We start from the raw sequence: 21,482 nt of genomic DNA, 5'->3' as shown, positions 1-21,482 counted from the left end.
CAGAAGGCAGAAAGTTAACAAGTTTAAAGCCATCTTCAGCAACTTAACAAGGCCCTAAACTACTCAATAAGACCCTGTCTCTAAAGAAAATACAAAAAAGGGTCAGGGATGTGGTTAAGCACCCCTAGGTTCAATCCCTGGTATCCACCCCATCTTCCCCCAAAAAATATAAAATTTTCTCAACTTTGTTAAATATGAACATTTAGTAAAAGAAACATGAAAAGAACTGAGGATGTAGCTCCGTGGTAGAGTCCCCCTGGGTTTAATCCCAGTACCAAAGAAAAAAAAAAGTTAGAATAATCATTTTCTGAACTTGATAAGTCTTTACCTTAGCATGAATTCTGTTTAAACAGATGTCTTGTCCACAGCCCATTTGTGCCAAGGCAGTGTGGGATGTGTTGCAGGAAAATTTTCAAAGAACACCTGGGACAGAATGTGAGATATATGATTTATTGGGAAAAATTTACGAGATATTATTGTCTACTCCAACAAGTGTTCAGTAGCGACAGGCTGACAGCACCTCTCTCCTTCATGGTATAGTGGCAGTTATCTGGACAGGTGACTCATATCCTTATGATATAAGTTATACCCTCAGTTTTGTCCCAGACCCCAGTCAGAGAAGGGTTTGTTTGTTTGTTTGTTTGTTTGTTTGTTTGTTTTTGTTAGGCTGCAGGTACAATGGCATCATCAGCCATTAGCTTACTTAAGTTTGTTTATATGAGCAGCCTTCCAAGGAGCAACTGTCTTGGTGTACATGCAAGAAAGTCGTTTTTAACAGATAGCACTAACTTGCCGTAGTTCCTAGTGTGCATAAAAGCAAGAAGTGTTCTTCAAAATAATGTGTCTTTTCTTTTTAGCCCAGGCTTGTTCTTAGTTTTCCTAAGTTTTGGAAACAGAAAGGGGGCATTCAGAGACAAGTGTCTTACTGTCCCCCTTTTTGCTTTAGGGATGATATAACAGAGAATACAGGAAACAATGAGATTAGGCAAACCTGGTTTCAGATCATCACTGCACCTGGTAAATGGAACCAAAATGGCCTACCAGCTTTCCCCGACCTCCGTTTCCCTATTTTTTCTTATCCCTTTTGTGTTTCTGTTTGTGTTCAGTATGCTTTTTATCATGTGCTTGTTTTAGAGTATACATCTGCTTTAAACAACAACAAAAAGTTTGCTATCAACAGTATGCCATTTCTCTTAATTCCATCAAAAGGACATGTCAAGTCATGGCCTCTACCATCTAGGTTTGTGTCAGCATTCCATGACAGTCAGACCACCACAACAAAATCACCTAAATAATATATCAGAGTGTGTCCCTGCACACTTTACTTGTGCATCACATTACTATAATCTGATTTTTCCCTGCCCACAAAAGCTTATTGTTATTCTAATAAAACCTCTTTTTTACCCCCTGCATCCAAACCAGTTACCTGGTTTTCCAGCTTTTCTGTCATAGTCACAGAAGAGACGTCCCAGCATGACTTGACACTGCTGCCTGCCCCACCAACACTCAGGCTTGTCTGCTATCTTGCCAGAATTTATTCCTAAATCTGTGTTTACTTCTGTAAGCCTTCCTTCTCCTCACATCACCTGACAACTCCCAGTGAAGTCAGTGCCTAGGATGTAGAAATAAATAGGGAGGGGCATTCTTCTGATTCTTTTTCTTAATTAGACCCCACTTTGGACTTCTTTGTCCATCTCTGCAATGTCCACTTTTAGTATGAATTCTACTAATCTAGGTAGACAGAATCCCCATGCTTGGCATCTGAATAAGTACTATATACTTCACCTTGGATGCCTAAGAACCTGTTTTATCAAGAGACTTGTCAGGCCATTTCAGCAACATTTCCCCACTCTTGTAGGAATTTTCTATTCACAGACTCTGTGCAGTTAACTTGTTCTTGTACTCAGAATTGGACTTCCCCCCTTGTGATATAGGCCTTATTGCAGTAGTGTCAGAAAAATATTTTTTTTTACAAGATCACGGGTTAAGTGATTTACCAAGTTTATCTGGGTTATAAATGACAGAAAGTCAAGTGTTCTGGCTGTACATCACGGGTTCATGAACATAGGACCAAAAGACAGCATTGCTCCTCTGATGTGTTCTTCTGGCAATTTGGAGCTACAAAAACTACACCTGCCTTCCACTGTTCTAGCATCCTATCTCCTCTGACTCCATCCTCATCCTCATCCTCCCATATACAGTATTCCCACTTGTCATAAGCAGCATCTTCCCCCAGAACCTCACTCATTAAATTTCATCTTAATAGAACCTTCCAGTCTTATTTGGTGACAACAGTCTCCTTTCTCAAACTTGTCTTCTTCTAAGAAAAATCTGGAAGAATCTAAACTTTCAGGAACATCTGATTGGAAGGAGTGTACAATTTGTTTTAAAAGGACATTGAGCTATCCTCTGTGCTGTAGTCAACAACAAAATCAAGACAGGTGCCCATGTGACTAGGATATAGTCTGCTTAGTTTGCAGAGGTCCTGTGTTTCATGTCCAGCACATCCTAAGCTGGGACCCTGATCTGTGCACTTCCCAGAAGCAAAGCATCACTTGGAACCTTTCACATCCCTGGGGATTGAACCCAGAATACCTCCCAGGAAAATGAAACAGCTGGGCAGCCATAGGCCTAGCCTGGAGGAACATGGAGCAGGAGGACCTGGATGGCAATGTGCTTTCCATCCCACATAGCAGGGAGTTCAAACTTTGTAACTCCAGTTTCCTTCTTTAAAGGAAGCATAGAAGATGTACATAGAGATACATCTCTATGGTGTAGTTTGTGCTTGGGATTGAACCTAGGGCCTCCCATGCAAGGTAAGTACTTTGCCATCTGAGCCACATGCCCAGCCCTCTAGCTTGTATTTTATGAACATGAAGATAAGCATTAAAGAACCCGATAATAAGGATTATTAAGATAATAAGGGCTACGATTGTAACTCAGTGGTAGGCACTTTCCTATCGATTCTCGGCTAAATAAATAAATAAATAAATAAAAAGAAAGAAAGGTCCATTGACCTTTATACTGCAGTTATTTTTTTATCAAATTCTCAACTAAAGATAACCTTTAGACGCTTAATAAATCCTTTTGATTATTTCTTAATACCTTTAGGTATGAGTGTGAAGAATCTTTTACAACTTTGAATATTGACATTAGAAATCACCAAAATCTTCTTGATTCTTTGGAACAGTATGTCAAAGGAGATTTGTTAGAAGGAGCAAATGCATATCGCTGTGAAAAATGTGATAAAAAGGTAAGTGTATTCAGTTTTCAAAATAATTTTGCATTTCTAAAACTGGGAAACTTTAGAGTTGCTTGTCCTCAACCTGATATTTTTTTTTTTTTTTAGCTGTTAACAAACCTTTATTTTATTTTTTTAATTTATCTGTGGTGCCTCACACATGCTACACAAGTTTTTACCACTGCTCTACCCTAGCCCTCAGCGTCAAAACGTGACAACTGCTGCTTCTGTACTTAGGTATAATAATTCATTTAAAACTGTGTCAGCAAAAGAATATTGAGGAAAATATCACTTTTTTATGTAGTTTAACATAGATCCTTTCCATCTTTGCTCTGAAATAGATTACTCTTGAACTCAAGCATAAAGAGTTGATGCTAGAAAACCCTTCATATTCCAAGTGACCCTTCAATATCAGAAATTTTACTAGTTGCAACAATTTCTTGCATTTATCAGCCAAATCAACCAGTTTTATCTTTGGAAACTGTAATAAATGATAACATGTTATTTTGAGAGGTTTTTTGGGTTTTTTGTTTTTGTTTTTTCTATTTAGTTATACATGATAGTAGAATGCATTTCAAGTCATTGTACACAAATGGAATACAGCTTTTCATTTCCTGGTTGTACATGATAACATGTTTTTAAAGATACTTTACAATAAATGATAGATAAGTCTTTTTCTTGATTCTCATGCCTTATCTCCAAGGTGCCTGTATTCTTTTGACCTTTGACACTAATTAGGTTGTATTCTATAAAACCATATTGCCTGCTATACCCACCACTCTGACACTTGGACAGTTCCTTCTTATTTTTTTTTTTTTTTTTGCCATCCTTAATCTGCATCTTTTTCTTTTCTTTTCTTTTCTTTTTTTTTTTTTTTTTTTTTTTTTTTTTTTTTTTCCTCTTCTTCTTCTTGGTGTACTAGGGATTTAACCCAGGGGCACTTTATACTGAACTGTGTCCCCAGCCCTGTTTGGTTTTTATTTTGAGACAGGATCTCACTAAATTGCTGAGCACCTGGAAGTTTGCTGAGCCTAGCCTCAAATTTGAGATCCTCCCGTCTCAACCAATTCACTGGGTTTACCAAAATGTGCCACTGAACCTGGCTTGATCTGTGTCCTTTAAAGTAATGATACAAGTAGTACATTTTCAAAGGCTAATAAGAATTAAAACTATTAATACCCAAATAGCTGTGTATTACATTACATATACCACCACAAGCCCTGGCTCTTTTCATTACTTTGCAGCAAATGCTATTCATTATCATAAAAGTACATATTAAAGTGATCATTAGAGGAGTGGCAACATAGAACCAGGTAGCCAAATGTATTTGCTAACGTTTGCAATTTGTAAGAACTGAAAGACTGTTTACATATTTATACTCACAAAGGTAAAGGGGCCTGGACCAGGAGAGGCTTCTTCTGTGAAGAACAGGATGGACTGAGTTAGGGAAACCATTTGCTTAGGGAATTAGCACATCCTCAAAGGGTGAGCCATTCCATATAGGGCCACCTACTCTATGGGGTCAGGAACTGTCTCATGACTACCAGTTCCTGGGAGTCATACCTCTGTATCCCATGGTTCAGCCCATCTAATTCTACTAGATATGGTGGCTCCCCACAATAAACATTATTTTAAAATTATTCTGTAAAAACCCTGATTACATCCTTTATCATTTCTCCAGCTATTTTTAAGCAATGTTCTTAGAAATATTTTGTGTTACTTGGGTCATAAGAAAATGTGCATTTATTTTTATATTGTCTACTAATTGCAGGTTGATACAGTAAAACGCTTGCTAATCAAAAAATTGCCTCCTGTTCTTGCTATCCAACTGAAACGGTTTGACTATGATTGGGAGAGAGAATGTGCAATCAAATTCAATGATTATTTTGAATTTCCACGAGAACTAGATATGGATCCTTACACAGTAGCAGGTGTTGCAAAGCTGGAAGAAGATAATATAAACTCAGAGAGTCAGTTGATTGAACAGAAGGAGCAGTCTGAAAGTGAGATTGCAAGAAACACAAAATATAGACTTGTAGGTGTGCTTGTACACAGCGGTCAAGCAAGTGGTGGCCATTATTATTCTTATATCATTCAAAGGAATGGCAAAAATGGTGAGAGAGATCACTGGTATAAATTTGATGATGGAGATGTGACAGAATGTAAAATGGATGATGATGAAGAAATGAAAAATCAGTGTTTTGGTGGAGAATATATGGGAGAAGTATTTGATCATATGATGAAGCGTATGTCATACAGGCGGCAGAAACGGTGGTGGAATGCTTACATACTTTTTTATGAGCGACTGGACACAGTTGATGAAGATGATAAAATGATAAGATATATCTCAGAGTTAACTGTCACAAGATCCCATCAGATTGTTATGTCACCAGCTATTGAGAGAAGCGTATGGAAACAAAATGTCCAGTTCATGCATAACCGGATGCAGTATAGTTTAGAATATTTTCAGTTTGTAAAAAAACTGCTTACCTGTAATGCTATTTACTTAAATCCTGCTCCAGGTAAGTTTCTTGAAATCAGCTTCTTATTAAAAAATAATTTTAACTCCTTTTTAGAATTTCTTGTCAGACATCAATCTGTTTAAATATTTTCTTCAGTTTTGTTCTCTCTCCTTTTTTCCCCCTCAATGAATTATGATCTTAATTCATTTGAACATGTCAGCATTTTCAGTTCTAGCTGTTTTAAAATAAAAACCTTAAAATACCTTACCTTTGAAAAGTGAGACTTCATGTTGGAAAAAAATAGTATAGTACTTTGGTTCACTGAAACAATTATTTTGACTCTGGTTTAAAAACATGCTTTAGTGAAGTATTAAAAGAATCACTAAGCATTATTTCTGGAACCTGAAAATAAAATGTATTTGATTGCATGTGCCCTATTTATTTAAAGGACAAGATCACTTGTTGCCTGAAGCCGAAGAGATAACTATGATTAGCATTCAGCTTGCTGCTAGATTCCTCTTCACCACTGGATTTCATACCAAGAAAATAGTTCGTGGCCCTGCTAGTGACTGGTACATGGTTTTGGATTTCATTCATATTGTACTTGAGTTTCTTTGTTATGCTGATTATTTTTTTTTCCTAACGATGAAACTATTGATTCAGATATAGTGATGCTGAAAAAAATCTTATTAAAAATACCTACTCTAGGGCTGGGGAGATAGCTCAACTGGTAGAGTGCTTGCCTCGCAAGCACAAGGCCCTGAGTTCGATTCCCGGTACCGCAAAAAAAAATAAAAAATAAATAAAAAATACCTACTCTAAATATGACCTATATTATTGAAAATGTAGTTTCTTTTTGTTAATTTGTTTTATATCTTTAGTATTGTTCATTGTGAAAATACTAAGCTCTATCTTTACTAGGTAAAAGTCTTGCTTAGGATTAATAAGGTAAGTGTTTAAATGACTGTATTCTTCAGTTGTTGCTAATTTTTAACAGTATGTAAAGGAGATTATGTTATAGCTCCTGGATTTAACAACTCTTTTAGCAGTATTAACATTAAAAAATATTTGCAGAAGCCAGGCACAATGGCTCAGGGGAGACTGAGGCAGGAGTATTGAAAGTTTCAGAGCCATCCTTAACATTGGCATGATGCTAATCAATTCAGCGAGACCCTGTCTCTAAATAAAATACAAAATAGGGTTAAAAATGTGACTCAGTGGTTGAGTGCCCCTGAATTCAATCCCCAGAACCCAGAGACTTCTGAATTCGTTTTGTAACTGGATGGACCTAATATAGTCATCTGGTTTCATCAATGTTATATTTATACTATAACCAATCATGACCATTAATTGTAGAGAACATTTTTGATCATCTTTCTCTTTCCTTTAGCAACCAAAATAAGCATATTAATACATCTGTTTTAGGTATGATGCTTTGTGCATTCTCCTCCGTCACAGCAAGAATGTACGTTTTTGGTTTGCTCATAATGTTCTTTTTAATGTATCGAATCGTTTCTCTGAATACCTTCTGGAGTGCCCTAGTGCAGAAGTGAGGGGTGTGTTTGCAAAACTTATAGTATTTATTGCACATTTTTCCTTGGAAGATGGGTCTTCTCCTTCACCTTTTGCATCTCCTGGACCACCTTGTAGTCAGGTAACTATATAGCTTCTTTCTAGTAATTAAATACTTGAAAGCAGTTCTTTCTGCAAGTGTAAATCAGTACATGTATGTGCCTTTCTATGACATATTTACCATGAAGAAATTATCTACACATAAATGTTATGATATTTTGGTTCCTAAAAATTATTTCATGATAATGAAATAGTGATTATTAGGCATTAATCCAAAATCAGAGAAATTTCTGATCACTTACAGTTATTTAGCAAATCTTAAGATTCTGTATGCTTGATTTATGATAACAATTTGAACCTTTTAAGTAACTTAAATATAAAAATTATAACATGGTTTTTTTTATGGTTTCAACACTATAAAGGATCTATAATGAGTGTCTTTACTGCAGTTCTTTTTCTCAAAGAGCAATTATATTTAATAATTTCCTATATGAAACTTTTACCATACTTACGACCATGTCTCTTTTTATGAAGAAAAAAAACTATATGCTGTTGTGAATATAAATAACTGATAGTTTATCATTCACAGACATGTGATAACTTGAGCTTGAGTGACCACTTACTAAAAGCAGTATTAAATCTCCTGAGAAGGGAAGTTTCAGAATATGGGCGTCATTTACAACAATATTTCAATTTGTTTGTAATGTATGCCAATTTAGGTAAGAATTTTTCTTAACTTTCAATTTGTTTTGTATTTACATTATATTTACATACTAAATGAAGAAAAGATTTTTATAAAATGATGAGATGGCATTTATCCTGAGTGTGGTGATATTCTTTATAAACTCACTGCGAATTTTACATTTTAATTTTTTTTTTTTTTTTTTTAGTTCTCCATAGACCTTTATTTATTTATTTTTTATATGCAGTGCTAAAATAGAACCTAGTGCTTCACACATGCTAGGCAAACACTCTACCACTGAGCTACAACTTTAGCTATGTATAACTTTTTAAATGGCATTTATCATTTCTATTGAAAAGTACCTTGTGCACTTGACCCTTTTTCCTTTAACAGTATTTAAAGTCAGATTCTGTCTGATTCATGTTGATATCTCCTTATGCTGCTTTTTGAAAAATATTTGATTGCCCAGGCCATATCCCACACCAACTGAGAATTCTTAGAAATTTGATATCACTATTTTCTACAAACATCCCAAATAGTTGTGCACTTGTCAAGTTTAGAATTCTTGAGGAAGTGAGCCAAGCACTTTGACTAATGTCTATTACCCTAGCAATCCGTAGGCTAGAGCAGGAGAATCCCAAGTTGAAGGCCAGCCTAGGCAACTTGGAAAGACCGTGTGTCCAAACAAAATTTGTGAAGACCTAGGAGTGTCACATGGTGTTAAAGTGCCTCTGGGTTCAATCTTCAGTACCTGGGGTATTGGTACCTATCATACAACCAATCATGCATAAAGACTTTATCTTGAAGTCTTTATTTTATATGTAAAATTACCCAGGGTAAGCACTGAAAAACTTTTATTTTGTATAGTTCTCATTTTAAATATTCCTTGTTCATTGGGCACACATCATTGGTCAATGTAGAATCTAATTGTAGTTTCCCTTGCCAGAAATACTTTTATATCTTTATTTTAAGTGCATAGGGCCAAACACATTTTAGGATTTTGTGTCTTGGTTTGACAAAAGTGAAGGGTAGCATATTTTGTAGTACATTGTATAACATTCCCCATAAGGTCTCAGACAGTTCTCTGTGGTCAAATATATTAATATTTCTATGATAAATATGAATATTCACATTAACAGTAAGGATGGTATATTCTTTAATAACCTATTTCAATTCAGTCTTATTTTATCAAAAAATGAATTACAGTGCCAATTCTATGAAAAAAATTCAAAAATTGGTAAACCATATGGTAGTTTTAGAGGGTCCTCAAAAAATGTAACTCAGTGGTAAAGCACCCCTGGGTTCAATCTCCAGTACCCACCCCCTGACAAAAAAATACATATTTATACATATAAATATGTGTGTATATATATTTATATATGTATATAAACAGACTATATATAGATGTATGTAATTAATAATAATTTTATTAATAGTACATATGAAAACAATACAGTTACCTCTATGGTCCAGTTAGCTGTTAGTCCACCTGCGTACCAACTGTGATCCTGTAATCCTGCCGCTGTTTAGGTCCAAATAAAAAGAAATGAATGTATGAATGTGTCAAAAAAAATCTGCAAATGCCTTAAAGTACTATTCATATCAACAAAGACAGAAGCAAACTAAGTCTGTCAGTGGACATTATGTAAAGTGTAGTGCATAATCACAAATACATACACAAACAGTGGAATGAAGCCTCTAAAAAACAGAATGAAATCATCATTTGTAACAATATGGGTGAAAATTGAGAATATTGTGTTATAGGAAATTAACCAGACCCGGATGGTTAAGTCTCACATGATTTCAGTTAGATATAGACTTTTTTTTTTTTTTTTTTTTTTTTTTTTTACAGTCTTCATTTTAATTCATTGCACACAAATGGAGTACATCATTTCATTTCTATGGTTCTACAGGATGTAGATTCAAACCATTCATGTAATCCTACATGTACATAGGGTATTGATGTCTCTCTTTCACTGTTAATTTAAAAATTGGAAAGGAAAGAAGAAAGAAAATATGGAGAAAATATATCAAGGAAAAATAGTGTTATGAAGGGGGATATAAATATTTGAGAACTCTTCTTTAGCTTCAGGACAAGAAGGTTAAGATTAAAAACTAAATGGACATTATATATTAGAAAGTAAGGAGGGACTAGAGAGAGAGCTCAGTTGGTAGAGTACTTGCCTTATAAGCACAAGGCCCTAGGTTCAATCCTCCGCACCGCAAAAAGGAAAAAAAAAAAAGGAAGGAAAGTGGAAACAACAAATATATAGGCATTTTCACTCCAAGCACTTAGCCTAGACAGGGATAAACAGACTGGTATTACTAAAAGAATTGGTATGACTCTTTAAACTTAGTTTCTGGCTTTTCTTATGATGATGAGAATTGCTATTTAGGCTAGACCATTCTAACCCCTCCTAGAAAGCGTACATTGTCCTGAGGACCATTATAATTAGAATGCCAGAGCTGTGATTATTTCACAGTAATAATATTTAATCTTAATAAACTAAATCAATGTATTTTCTGTTCTTTCTGCATTCTGCCTATATTGTCTATATTCTAAATAGAATATAAGTTGTAGTCATAAAAAGTAGAAACTGTGATAATTACCACAGCACTACACTATATATATCCTAATTGTTTTCTTACACTTTGTCTTTTTTTAATAGGTATTGCAGAAAAGACACAGCTTCTGAAATTGAACGTACCTGCCACCTTTATGCTTGTGTCTTTAGATGAAGGACCAGGTCCTCCAATCAAATACCAATATGCTGAATTAGGCAAGTTATACTCAGTAGTATCTCAGCTGATACGCTGTTGCAGTGTTTCATCAAGAACCCAGTCTTCGATTAATGGTAAAGGACAATGTTCCATTCTTTATAGTAGTTTTTAAATAATGCTAGTTATGAATAGTTCTTGGTTGAAAATAAATCTGAAGATTAATTTTTTACATTTTTGCATTTTATTATCTTGTAATATCTAGTCTTGAGAGTTTTTTACTATGCTTAGGAGACTTAAAAATCAGATTTGTTTCTTTGAAATAATAAATTTAGTATTTTAACTTTGTGAACAAGTCTGTTGGCTTTTCATTAATGTCATATTTTTTCTAGGTAATCCCCCCCTTCCCAATCCTTTTGGAGACCCTAATTTATCACAACCCATAATGCCAATTCAGCAGAATGTGGCAGATATTTTATTTATGAGAATAAGTTATGTGAAGAAAATTATTGAAGACTGCAGTAACTCAGAAGAGACCATCAGGTTACTTCGGTTCTGCTCCTGGGAGAATCCTCAGTTCTCATCTACTGTCCTGAGTGAACTTCTCTGGCAGGTTAAAGAAGAATAAACTTTCATTTATAATTTATTCATATTCTTTTAAGTATTTATATTTACTATATTTTACCTATTTTTAGGTTGCATATTCATATACATATGAACTTCGGCCATATTTGGATCTACTTTTGCAGATTTTACTGATTGAGGACTCCTGGCAGACTCACAGGTGGATACTCTTGCTACCAGCATAATTATCATCTCCCAAGTTCTAGAAATAACTGCAGCTGCCAGTTGTCAAATATATTTTTACTTTTTCGAACTCATTTAATGTCTTTCAAATGGGTATTGAACTCATGTCCTTGTTTCTATTCAGCAAGTGCTATACCCCTGAACAAGATCCACAATCCTTCCTTTATTTTACTAAGATTTGAAACTAAGTTTTGTTAGATTGCTCAAACTGACCTTGAACTTGGAATCCTTCTGCCTTAGCCTGCTGAGTAGCTGGAATTATAGGCTTGTACCCCTGTCCCAGCTTTATTGGTTTATCTTAATGCTTAGTGTCATACTTAATACAATTTTTTTTCTTTTAAACAGATGAATACATTTTAAGATGTGATTCTACAACATACATGTACAGTCAGAAAAATGAGAAATTATACCCCATTTATTTATGATATATTAAAGTGCATAAATACATTCTGCTGTCATGTAAACTAAAACATTTTTTAAAAATAAATCTATAATATAGACTTTGTTAGTAAGGAATAATGCTAGAAATAATGTTTTACACATAAAACAAGGGGTGTTTAGAGCTATGTCCTTGTCTCCTGCACCACAGTCATTTGATTCATACCACCCAGACAATCCACTTATTTCAGTAGGCTCATGCCTTCAGATCAGAGAGTTCTGAATTCTTTGGCTCCATATTCTTCCTACATTTTGTAACCTATAGTTCCTTTCCTGTGTATAGGACTGACTGGATTATAATAAATCCATTAAAAATGAATTAATGAGGGGACTGGAGTTGTGGCTCAGTGGTGTTACGCTTGCCTGGCATGTGCAAGTCCCTGGGTTTAATACTCAGTACCACATATAAATAAATAAAAGGTCCATTGACAACTAAAAAATTGCTTTAATGAACAAAAAATTAAAATTAAAAAAATAAATAAAATGGTATTAGCAAAAGCCAGTTGCTATGACCCAAAAATGTTAAAAGTTCAAACCTGTTGTTAGTTTTTCAGCACATATTTCAGTCACTAATTTCAAGTGCTATTTTAAAAAATTAGTGTTTGAGAATTTGTTTTGCCAGGCACGGTAGCACATGCCTTCAATCCTAGAAACTAAGGAGACTAAGATAGGAGAATCACAAGTTCAAGGCCATCCTGGGGAATTTGGTGAGATCCTAACAACTCCGGTGAGACCATATCTGAAAATCAAAAATGGAAAGGGCTGGGAATATAACTCAGTAGCACAATCTCCAATACCAGAAAATAATCAGTAAGTGAATGAATGAAGGAGTTGGGTTGTTTTGTTTTGTTTTGTTTTGTTTTGGTTTTTGTTTTTTATTTTTTTCGAAGTACTGGGGATTGAACTCAGGGCCTTGTGCCTGTGAGGCAAGCACTCTACCAACTGAGCTACCTCCCCAGCCCAGGAGTTGGTTTTAATGGGATCTAATTTTTACTTTTGGGGGGTTTTTCCATATTTTTTAAATGGTACATTATAGTTGTACATAATAGTCAGATTTGTTAATACATATTCATATATTCATACAATATAATAATTTGGCCAGTATCATTCCCCAGTATTTCCCTTTTCCCTTCCCTCCTCCCACTGTCTGGTCTCTTTTCTCACCTTGTCTCCCTTTGATTTTTCTTGGGATTGCCTGCCATATTTCTTTTGCTTTTTTCTCTTTCACTATTGCATATGAGAGAAAATATATGGCCCTTGACCTTCTAAGTATGATTGTTTCACGTAACATCATCGTCTCAAGTATAATCCATTTTCTTGCAAATGACATGATTTCATTTTTCTTTAAAACTGAATCAAACTCCATATTTGTATATACCACATTTTCTTAATTCCATTCATCTGATGATGGACACATTGGCTGTTTCTGTATTTTGGCTATGGTGACTCATGCTGCTATAGATGGGTGTGCATGTATCACTTGGTAAGATAACTGTAAAAATTCTTCAGAATAATACTTAGAAGTGTTATGTCTGAGTCACATGGTAGTTACATGCCTAGTCTTTTGAGTAACCTCCATACTGATTTCCATAGTGGTGGTACTGATTTATAATCTTAGCGAAGTGTGAAAGTATTTCTTTTTCTCCACATCCTCTTCAGCATTTATTACAGTTGCATTCTGCTGTTGCAACTGTCCTGTTGAGACATTTCTTCTTGGAACTGGTCTAATTTCTACATCTTTGATTCATTTTTTGTTGATTTGTGTGCAGGCTAAAAGCAAAGAGTATAGACTTATTCTTCTACATGTGGGTAATCGGTTTTCCCAGCATTTTTGTTTAAAAATCTGTCTTTTTTTTAATGTTTGATTTTGGAACTTTGTGAAGGATCTGATGACTACATCTGAGTGAGTTTGTGTCTGTCTGCTATTCTGTACCATGGGTCTGTGTATCTGTTTTTATGTTAGTATCATGCAGTTTTTATTTCTATAGTTCTGTACTATAATTTGAAGTCAGCTATTGCGTTTCCTCCACAATTTTTTCGACTTAGAATTGTTTTGATTCTTCTGGGTCTTTTATTCTTCCAAATGAATTTTAGGGCTTTATTTTTTTCCCGTAGTTCTGTAAGGGATATCATTGATATTTTGATGCAGATTGCACTTGATGAGTATATTGGCGTTGGTAGTATGGCCATTTTACCCATATTCTGCCAATCCATGAACATGAGAGGTCCTTCCATCTTCTTGAGTCTCTCCTCCATCAGTATTCTAAAAATTTTATTGGAGAGGTCTTTCATCTCTTTGGTTAGATTTGTTCCTAAGTTTTGTGTTTGGGTTTGGTTCTGGGTTTTGACAGGTTTTGTTTTGGGGGTGTAGGGGATTTTATGGGGTTTGGTTTGGTTTGGTTTGAAACTATTGTGAATGAGATGATTTCCTGATTTCTTTCTCAACAGAGTCATTGCTGGTATATAAGAAAGCTAATAATTTTTGTATGTTGATTTTGGAACTTACTATTTTGATGATCCATTTATTAGCTCTGGCAGTCTGGTATAACTTTTTGGATATTCTGAATATAAGATACTATCATCTGTAAACTTACTGGGATTTTTTGTTTTGTTTTTTGTTTGAATTTATCAGAACTTACCAGAATATATTATTTCCTACATGACTTCTAATATTTGCTTTAATCACATCCTAGCCTTCTGTTTTACCCAAAGAATGGTAGTAGTAAAATATGAATACTGAACTAAGCCAAGCACAGTGATGCATGCCTTCAGTCCCAGCATTTTGGGAGGTTAAAGTAGAAGAATCCCAAGTTCAAGTCCAGCCTTAGCAACATAGTGAGACTCTGTCTCAAAATATAAAGGGACTGGAAATGTGGTTAAACACCTCTTGGTTCAATTCCCAATATCAAAAATTTAATAAGTAAATAAAATAAATGAAAACTAAATTATTGTGGAAAATAGTAAACTTTCATCTTCAACATTAGTAGAAAATGAGTGAAGTATTGCTTCAAATTTTATGCATAAAGATGATTTTATTCAATTAACTATTCAAAGAGGTGTTATAAATCATATTCTATGTCAACAAGACAAGCAAAGACAGTATTGATCAAAATTGCAGATATGACTGGGGTTGTAGCTCAGTGGTAGCACACTGTGTTGAGGCACTAGGTTCAATCCTCAGCACCGCATAAAAATAAATGAGCAAAATGAAGGTATTGTGTACATCTACAACTAAAAAACAAAATTTATACATGAAAATGTTTGCTGGGCGAGGTAGCTCGTACCTGTGATCCTAGCAGCTACGGAGGCTGAGGCAGGAGGATTGCAAATTCAAGGCCAGCCTCAGCAACTTAGAGAGACCCTAACCAACCCAGCGAGAACCTGTCTCTAATTAATGTACTAAAAAGGACTGGAGATGTGGCTCAGTGAAGTGCCCTTGGGTTCAATCCCAAGTACCAAAAAAGAAAGCAAGTATTTGACAAAAGTATTGAATATCACTTCATTAAAACTTCCCTGGGACATTGTCTAGAGGTTCTCAGAATGGTCCAGCATTTGACATACCATCGTAGGCTTTCCTACAATACAACCTCTAACAAAACTAGGCTGTCTCGAACCCCTGGTAGTAGGATCGTGTACCTTTATACAAAGAAGGTTGGGAAAGCACCAAAATCTGCATGTGGTGTGTGCCCAGGCAGACTTCGAGGGGTTCGTGCTGTGAGACCCAAAGTCCTTATGAGATTGTCTAAAACAAAAAAACATGTCAGCAGGGCCTATGGTGGTTCCATGTGTGCTAAATGTGTCCGTGACAGGATCAAGCGTGCTTTCCTTATTGAGGAACAGAAAAGCATTGTGAAAGTGTTGAAGGCACAAGCACAGAGTCAAAAAGCCAAATAAAAAATGAAGCTTCTTTGAATAATAAAAAGTCAAAAGGAAAAAAAAAAAAAAAAAATAGAATATATACTACAGGTATCTCATGGAACCTGTTTCTAGTTTTGGGGATTTTTTGTGGTATTAGGGATTTAACCCAGGTGGACTCTACCCCTAAACTATATTTATAGCCTTTTTATTTTTTTGAGACAGGATCTAATAAAGTTATCAAGGCTGGGCTACAACCTGGAATCCTCCTGCCTCAACTAAACTGGAATTTTACAGGCATGCTCCTCTGTGCCTGGTTTTAAAATGTGTTATTTTTTGTATGAAAGAAATGATAAAACTTTCAAAATTTAAGTATACAAACAACATATAGACTATGCATAGCTTAGCAAAAAAAATTTTTTTTTCTTTTACTGGCATATAATGATATAATGAAATAACTGATCATTAGTAAATGAAATTGTGATTACCAGTGGAAAAAGAATTTGATTTACTCATTATAATGTATTCAAGATTAGTTTTGTACCAAATTGTTGCACTTTTTCAGTGTGGATCCTAATTTTACTTTCTGAAATATTGTCTTACAAAAATGAGCCAGCTAGAAGTCAGTTATTCTAAAGTATTCTTAAAGAAATGTTATTAACTCATAAAAATAGTAGACTTATTGTCCTTAATTCACTTAGTAATACATTTACATTTAGTATAACAAAGAGCTAGGAACTGTATTCAATTAGTAGTACTGGGGAAAAAAAGTGTAATATAACAATCATTCTGGATTAATAATTTGCCTCCTGCTCCTTAAGTTAGAGTTGAGCCAGATCCCCAACTTTGTAATTCTATAATGTTTGGCAAAACTATTTAATCACATTATTCCTCCTCTGTTAAATGAATTTACATCAAGAACATGTGCCGAAGAGTGGTTAGAAAGCATCAAATTTTATTTTTATCTGATTCTTTTTAGAATTCATAATGCACTTAAAGGAATTCCAGATGACCGTGATGGGCTGTTCGATACAATCCAGCGCTCTAAGAATCACTATCAAAAAAGAGCATATCAGTGTATAAAATGTATGGTAGCTCTCTTTAACAATTGTCCTGTTGCTTACCAAATTTTACAGGTAAGAATTCTTTTTTTTTTTTTTTTTTTTTTTTTTTTTTTGGTGTGAAGTGGTATGGGGGACTGAAGGGATTGAATTCAGAGCCACATCCCCAGCCCTATTTTGTACTTATTTAGAGACAGGGTCTCACAAAATTGCCAGCAATCTTGCTTAAGCCTAGGCTGACTTTGAACCATCAATCCTCCTGCCTCAGCCCCCCAAGATGCTAGGATTATAGGCATGTACCATGATGCCTAGCTAACAGTTCTTTTGTATAATTTTATATAATGATAAATCCAAACTTTAAAAGATAATAATTATGAAAACTTGGGAATTGCCATTTTAAGTTGATTTTGAAAATTATTTTAATTTTTTAACCAAATTGAATTTTATTTTCTTTTGAAGGGTAATGGAGACCTTAAAAGAAAATGGACCTGGGCAGTGGAATGGCTTGGAGATGAACTTGAAAGAAGACCATATACTGGCAATCCTCAGTTCACTTACAACAATTGGTCTCCACCAGTACAAAGCAATGAGACATCAAATGGTTATTTCTTAGAAAGGTCACATAGTGCTAGAATGACACTTACAAAAGCTTGTGAACTCTGTCCAGAAGAGGTAAAAAAAAAAAAAAAAAAAAAGGAAATAGAATGGAAGAAAAGTGTTGTTTACAGTACAGTATTTATGTATTAATGAATGGTAATTGTGGTTTTGTTTGCTGTAATGGTTAGCATTGATTTTTGATTTATTCTTGATTATATCTGGAAGAATTCACATTTATTCTCTTGTAAGTTATTATATCACGGGCACACTGATGCATACGTGTAATCCCAGTGACTGGGGAGGCTGAGGCAGAAAGATAGCAAGTTCAAGACTAGTCTCAGCAACTTAGCAAGACCCAGTCTCAAAAAATTTTAAAAAGGGCTGGGGATGTGGCTCAGTGGTTAAGCACTCCTGGGCTCAATCCCCAGTACCCACCAAAAAATAATATTTTATATATATATATATATATATATATATATACATACACACACACACACACACACATATATATATGTGAATATATATATGTGTGTGTGTGTATATATGTATGTATACATATATATACATAAATATACACTCACATATAAATTACCTATATGTATCTTTATAGATCTATATTATCTACATATCCAGTAAACAAAACAGTGCTAAATACAGTGCATATTTTTTTGTTTCTGTTTTTTTGTTTTGTTTTGTTTTGTTTTTGCTTTCTTTTAGGTGACACAGTACCTTTATTTCATTTATTCATTTATTTATTTTGTGTGGTGCTGAGGATTGAACCTAGTGCCTCACATGTGTTAGGCAAGCACTCTACCACTAAGCCACAACCCCAGCCCTGTTTTTATTTTCTGGTTTTTTTTGCTTTTTTAGTTTTAAGACCTTGAGTGAAGGAGATTAAAAATACATTTGAAGTTACTTTCATAATCAAATTCTTAAATCTCTTTTAAATATTTAAAATTAGTACCCAGATGACCAAGATGCCCCAGATGAACATGAGTCATCTCCACCAGAAGATGTAACATTGTATCCTCATTCACCTGGGTCTCAGTATCAACAGGTAAAATGAAAATTTTCTGTCCCCAAATCAGTTTTTATTTTTTATACAGAGTGTTCTGCTTTTTTCTTAAGTATTGGTGAGAGCTCTGACTGGGAATTTGTAATTTAACTGTTAACAACTTTACCAAGATGGTCAAAATAACAGAAGTGTGGTCAAATTATAGCATGTTTCATCTTACTCCTATATTTCCCTTATTAACTAGGTATACGGAGCCTTATGTTGATAGCAGTAGTTAATAAAATTATGTGACATCTTATATCAGTATAAAATAATAAACTGGGCTCAATCTCCAGTTTGCTATACCATTTAGCATGGCTTCATACCAGGTTGTGATGCCATTGGAGACAAAATTCTCTGAAATTTTTTCTTGAAAAGGAGAATTGGGGAAGAACATTTTAGAAAGATTTTCCTAACATTAAGCCACAGATGTGACTACTTCAGTTCTTTAAAGGCAGTGGCTACTAAATTTAATGGATATTATAATAAAGGCATTTGGTAAGATCAGAGATTTGCTAGGTCCCACAAACAAAAGTTTCTTGTTTGGTAGACTAATGGTAGATCTCAGGGATTTTCATTTTTAATAAGTTTCCAAACAATGCAGCTGATCCAAGGACCACAGGTAGACAACCATTCCTTTTAGCATAACAGGTGGTAATAGAAGAGTCTTATACACTGTTTCTGGGAAGGTAGAATCAAATATTATGACAGGGTTACAGATTTATATGCATGCATTTTCTCACATGGTACTTAGGTTCTTTACACTATATGGATCCATTTATAAGATATATTTTACGACTACTTCATGAGAATTTTTTTTAAAAATTAAGAATATAATTCTAAGACAAATTTTAGCCTATTGTTAACATTTTAATTGTAATATGTGAAAGTTTGACATGCAAGTCTCTTTTACTCTCTTAGAATAATGTACATGGACAACCATATACAGGACCAGCAGCTCATCACTTGAACAACCCTCAGAAAAGTGGCCGCATACAAGAAAATTATGAAGGCAGTGAAGAAGTATCCTCACCTCAAACAAAGGATCAGTGATTTGCAGCTAATTTACTGACTCCTTTAATATCATGCACTCCAGGCTTACTGTCCAAATTTTTCTGTGCCTGATTAAATATTTAAAATTAGAAAAATTGTTCCAAAGTACCATGACATTGAGATTCTATTCACTGTCTCATTTGTAGAAATTTGCTGACAGATGTAAGAAACTACAACAGAACATGTATAGTGTTTTGTAATATATGACTGATTCTAATATGTAAATGGAAAAGATGTATATAGTATATCAGTATTAGTCATTAAGCAAGAAACTTTTTTGATGAAGAGTCAGAAATATACAAAAATATTTAAGTTCCTTTTATTGTTATGTATACTGCATTCTACAATCAGTTTTTCCTACTTCCTCGAGTTAAATCAGTTCCTTTACGAAAAAAGATGGGGAGGGTAAGAGAGCCTGTTCATATCAATCATACCAATAATTTCCTGTTTGTTGTTTATTACTGGAATGTAAGACTGGTAGGTAACCTTCCAGTTGAAATGAAAAATTGGTGATATAACTTTCATTACCAGAATTTTTCATTACCTTTTTTATTCTGGTATTATGCTAATTATTTTAAACTATAGTTTGCTATACCATTTAGCATGGCTTCATACCATGTTGTGATGCCATTGGAGACAAAATTCCCTGAATGGCAGCATTTGTCCCAAAATCACTTCTGTTGAAACTTTTATTTCTCATACGTAGAATAAATATAAAACAGGAAGAAAGAGGACAAACAAGCAGTTTTTAGCTACACATATTAATGTTCTTTACATTTAATTTTTGATGTTCCATTTCTTGGTGAAATAAATAATAACAGTATTAATAATAGGAACTATAAAATTTGAAAACAGGCAAATTTTTTATGCTGGAATATATGGAACATAATAGAAGACTGTATTTTATACATTTTATTTTGGTTTTTGGTAGAATTTGTTAAGCCATGCTTCTAAAATTTGTTTCTGCTGGATCCTAGTTATCTCTACATCATCAGAATCCACAATACTGTGAAGTACCATCATAACAAAATGCCTGGCTGATTTTTAGTCAACCTCAATTTTTACTTCAAAGCAAGATGGACCTAGTTCTTTTTCCATTCCAAAATTCTTGTTAGATATGGGGTTTAATTAAGACATAAAATTTTTAGTTAAAACAATTCTGAGGTACCATTTTAGAATAAACTTTTGTTTAGAAGTTCCAGCAAACTCTTAAATGTTATATTTAAAAGAGAATTGCTAGCTTTTGAATGTATGTAATATTTTGGAAGCTATCTAAAAACCAAATACTCCTTCAAACAGACAACAGCTCATCCTTAACTGTTTAAATATTTTGCTGTTTTGTTTTATAGAAATTATTTTGCTGAATTCCCAAATAGAATTTAAAAATTTTCTGCTGTGGTGTGTTTTGTTCCTTGTTACTAAGTTTTTCTTAAAGCCTACACATTAAAATTAATTTTTGACATTATATGCCTTGGCGCATAACATTAAGTATTTCAGACACATGGAGTTTTTATCCATATAAAGATTTGTTTCTTGACCCATTAGTCAGAATTTGGAAAAAGAAATATTAATACTCTTTTTAAATTTCCTAATATAACCAATCTTGAACTCTTGGCACATTTTTATGTAGCTGATTCTTATTAGTAGTAATTATATTTATAAAGTCACCCTTAAGACCAGATTAATGAGTTTATGAAGCATTTTATACAATACTTCAAATGCCCGTTTTCTGTTACTCTGTAGCTATATAACATAAATTTGTTTGATGCAATATCTCTGCCTATTATTAGACAGAACATGTTGAACAATAGTTTATTTCTTAGTCTACAGAAATGTAAGCATTGATTCAGAGGTACACCATTTTTTGTTCCAGTCTTCTAATAGTATTTTGAGCTTTAGGATCTTCTACAAAGTTTACAAACCTTGAAAGTTGCTTTGTATC

The 21,482-nt window shown here is 34.1% G+C and overlaps 2 protein-coding genes across 14 annotated transcripts in view; both read left to right on the top strand.

The window, feature by feature from the left end:
- LOC124971392 (probable ubiquitin carboxyl-terminal hydrolase FAF-X) overlaps positions 1 to 20,931 on the top strand; it is a 133,635-nt gene extending 112,704 nt beyond the window's left edge. For 12 of the 13 annotated variants that reach the window (XM_047535168.1, XM_047535174.1, XM_047535173.1 and 9 more), the window contains 12 exons: positions 3,112 to 3,253; positions 5,013 to 5,763; positions 6,152 to 6,275; positions 7,129 to 7,357; positions 7,865 to 7,994; positions 10,627 to 10,812; positions 11,068 to 11,288; positions 11,371 to 11,459; positions 16,755 to 16,911; positions 17,296 to 17,508; positions 18,395 to 18,490; positions 19,409 to 20,931. In XM_047535168.1, the coding sequence (XP_047391124.1) occupies positions 3,112 to 3,253; positions 5,013 to 5,763; positions 6,152 to 6,275; positions 7,129 to 7,357; positions 7,865 to 7,994; positions 10,627 to 10,812; positions 11,068 to 11,288; positions 11,371 to 11,459; positions 16,755 to 16,911; positions 17,296 to 17,508; positions 18,395 to 18,490; positions 19,409 to 19,540 (2,470 nt within the window). In that variant the 3' untranslated portion in view covers positions 19,541 to 20,931. Of the gene's footprint in view, positions 1 to 3,111; positions 3,254 to 5,012; positions 5,764 to 6,151; positions 6,276 to 7,128; positions 7,358 to 7,864; positions 7,995 to 10,626; positions 10,813 to 11,067; positions 11,289 to 11,370; positions 11,460 to 16,754; positions 16,912 to 17,295; positions 17,509 to 18,394; positions 18,491 to 19,408 lie in introns of those variants that run through there. The other variant, XM_047535180.1, reaches the window with a different exon arrangement.
- On the top strand, positions 15,446 to 15,829 carry LOC124971393 (60S ribosomal protein L34-like). The gene has a single exon (XM_047535181.1). It carries the CDS (start codon positions 15,461 to 15,463, stop codon positions 15,812 to 15,814), a length of 354 nt encoding a protein of 117 aa, XP_047391137.1. The 5' UTR covers positions 15,446 to 15,460; the 3' UTR covers positions 15,815 to 15,829.
- Positions 20,932 to 21,482: the final 551 nt, after the last annotated feature.

The sequence above is a fragment of the Sciurus carolinensis genome, chromosome X (genome assembly GCF_902686445.1).
Source record: "Sciurus carolinensis chromosome X, mSciCar1.2, whole genome shotgun sequence".
Classification (NCBI taxonomy): Eukaryota; Metazoa; Chordata; class Mammalia; order Rodentia; family Sciuridae; genus Sciurus; species Sciurus carolinensis.
Note: the sequence above shows the minus strand (reverse complement) of the source record. Positions and strands in the feature narration are given on the sequence as shown.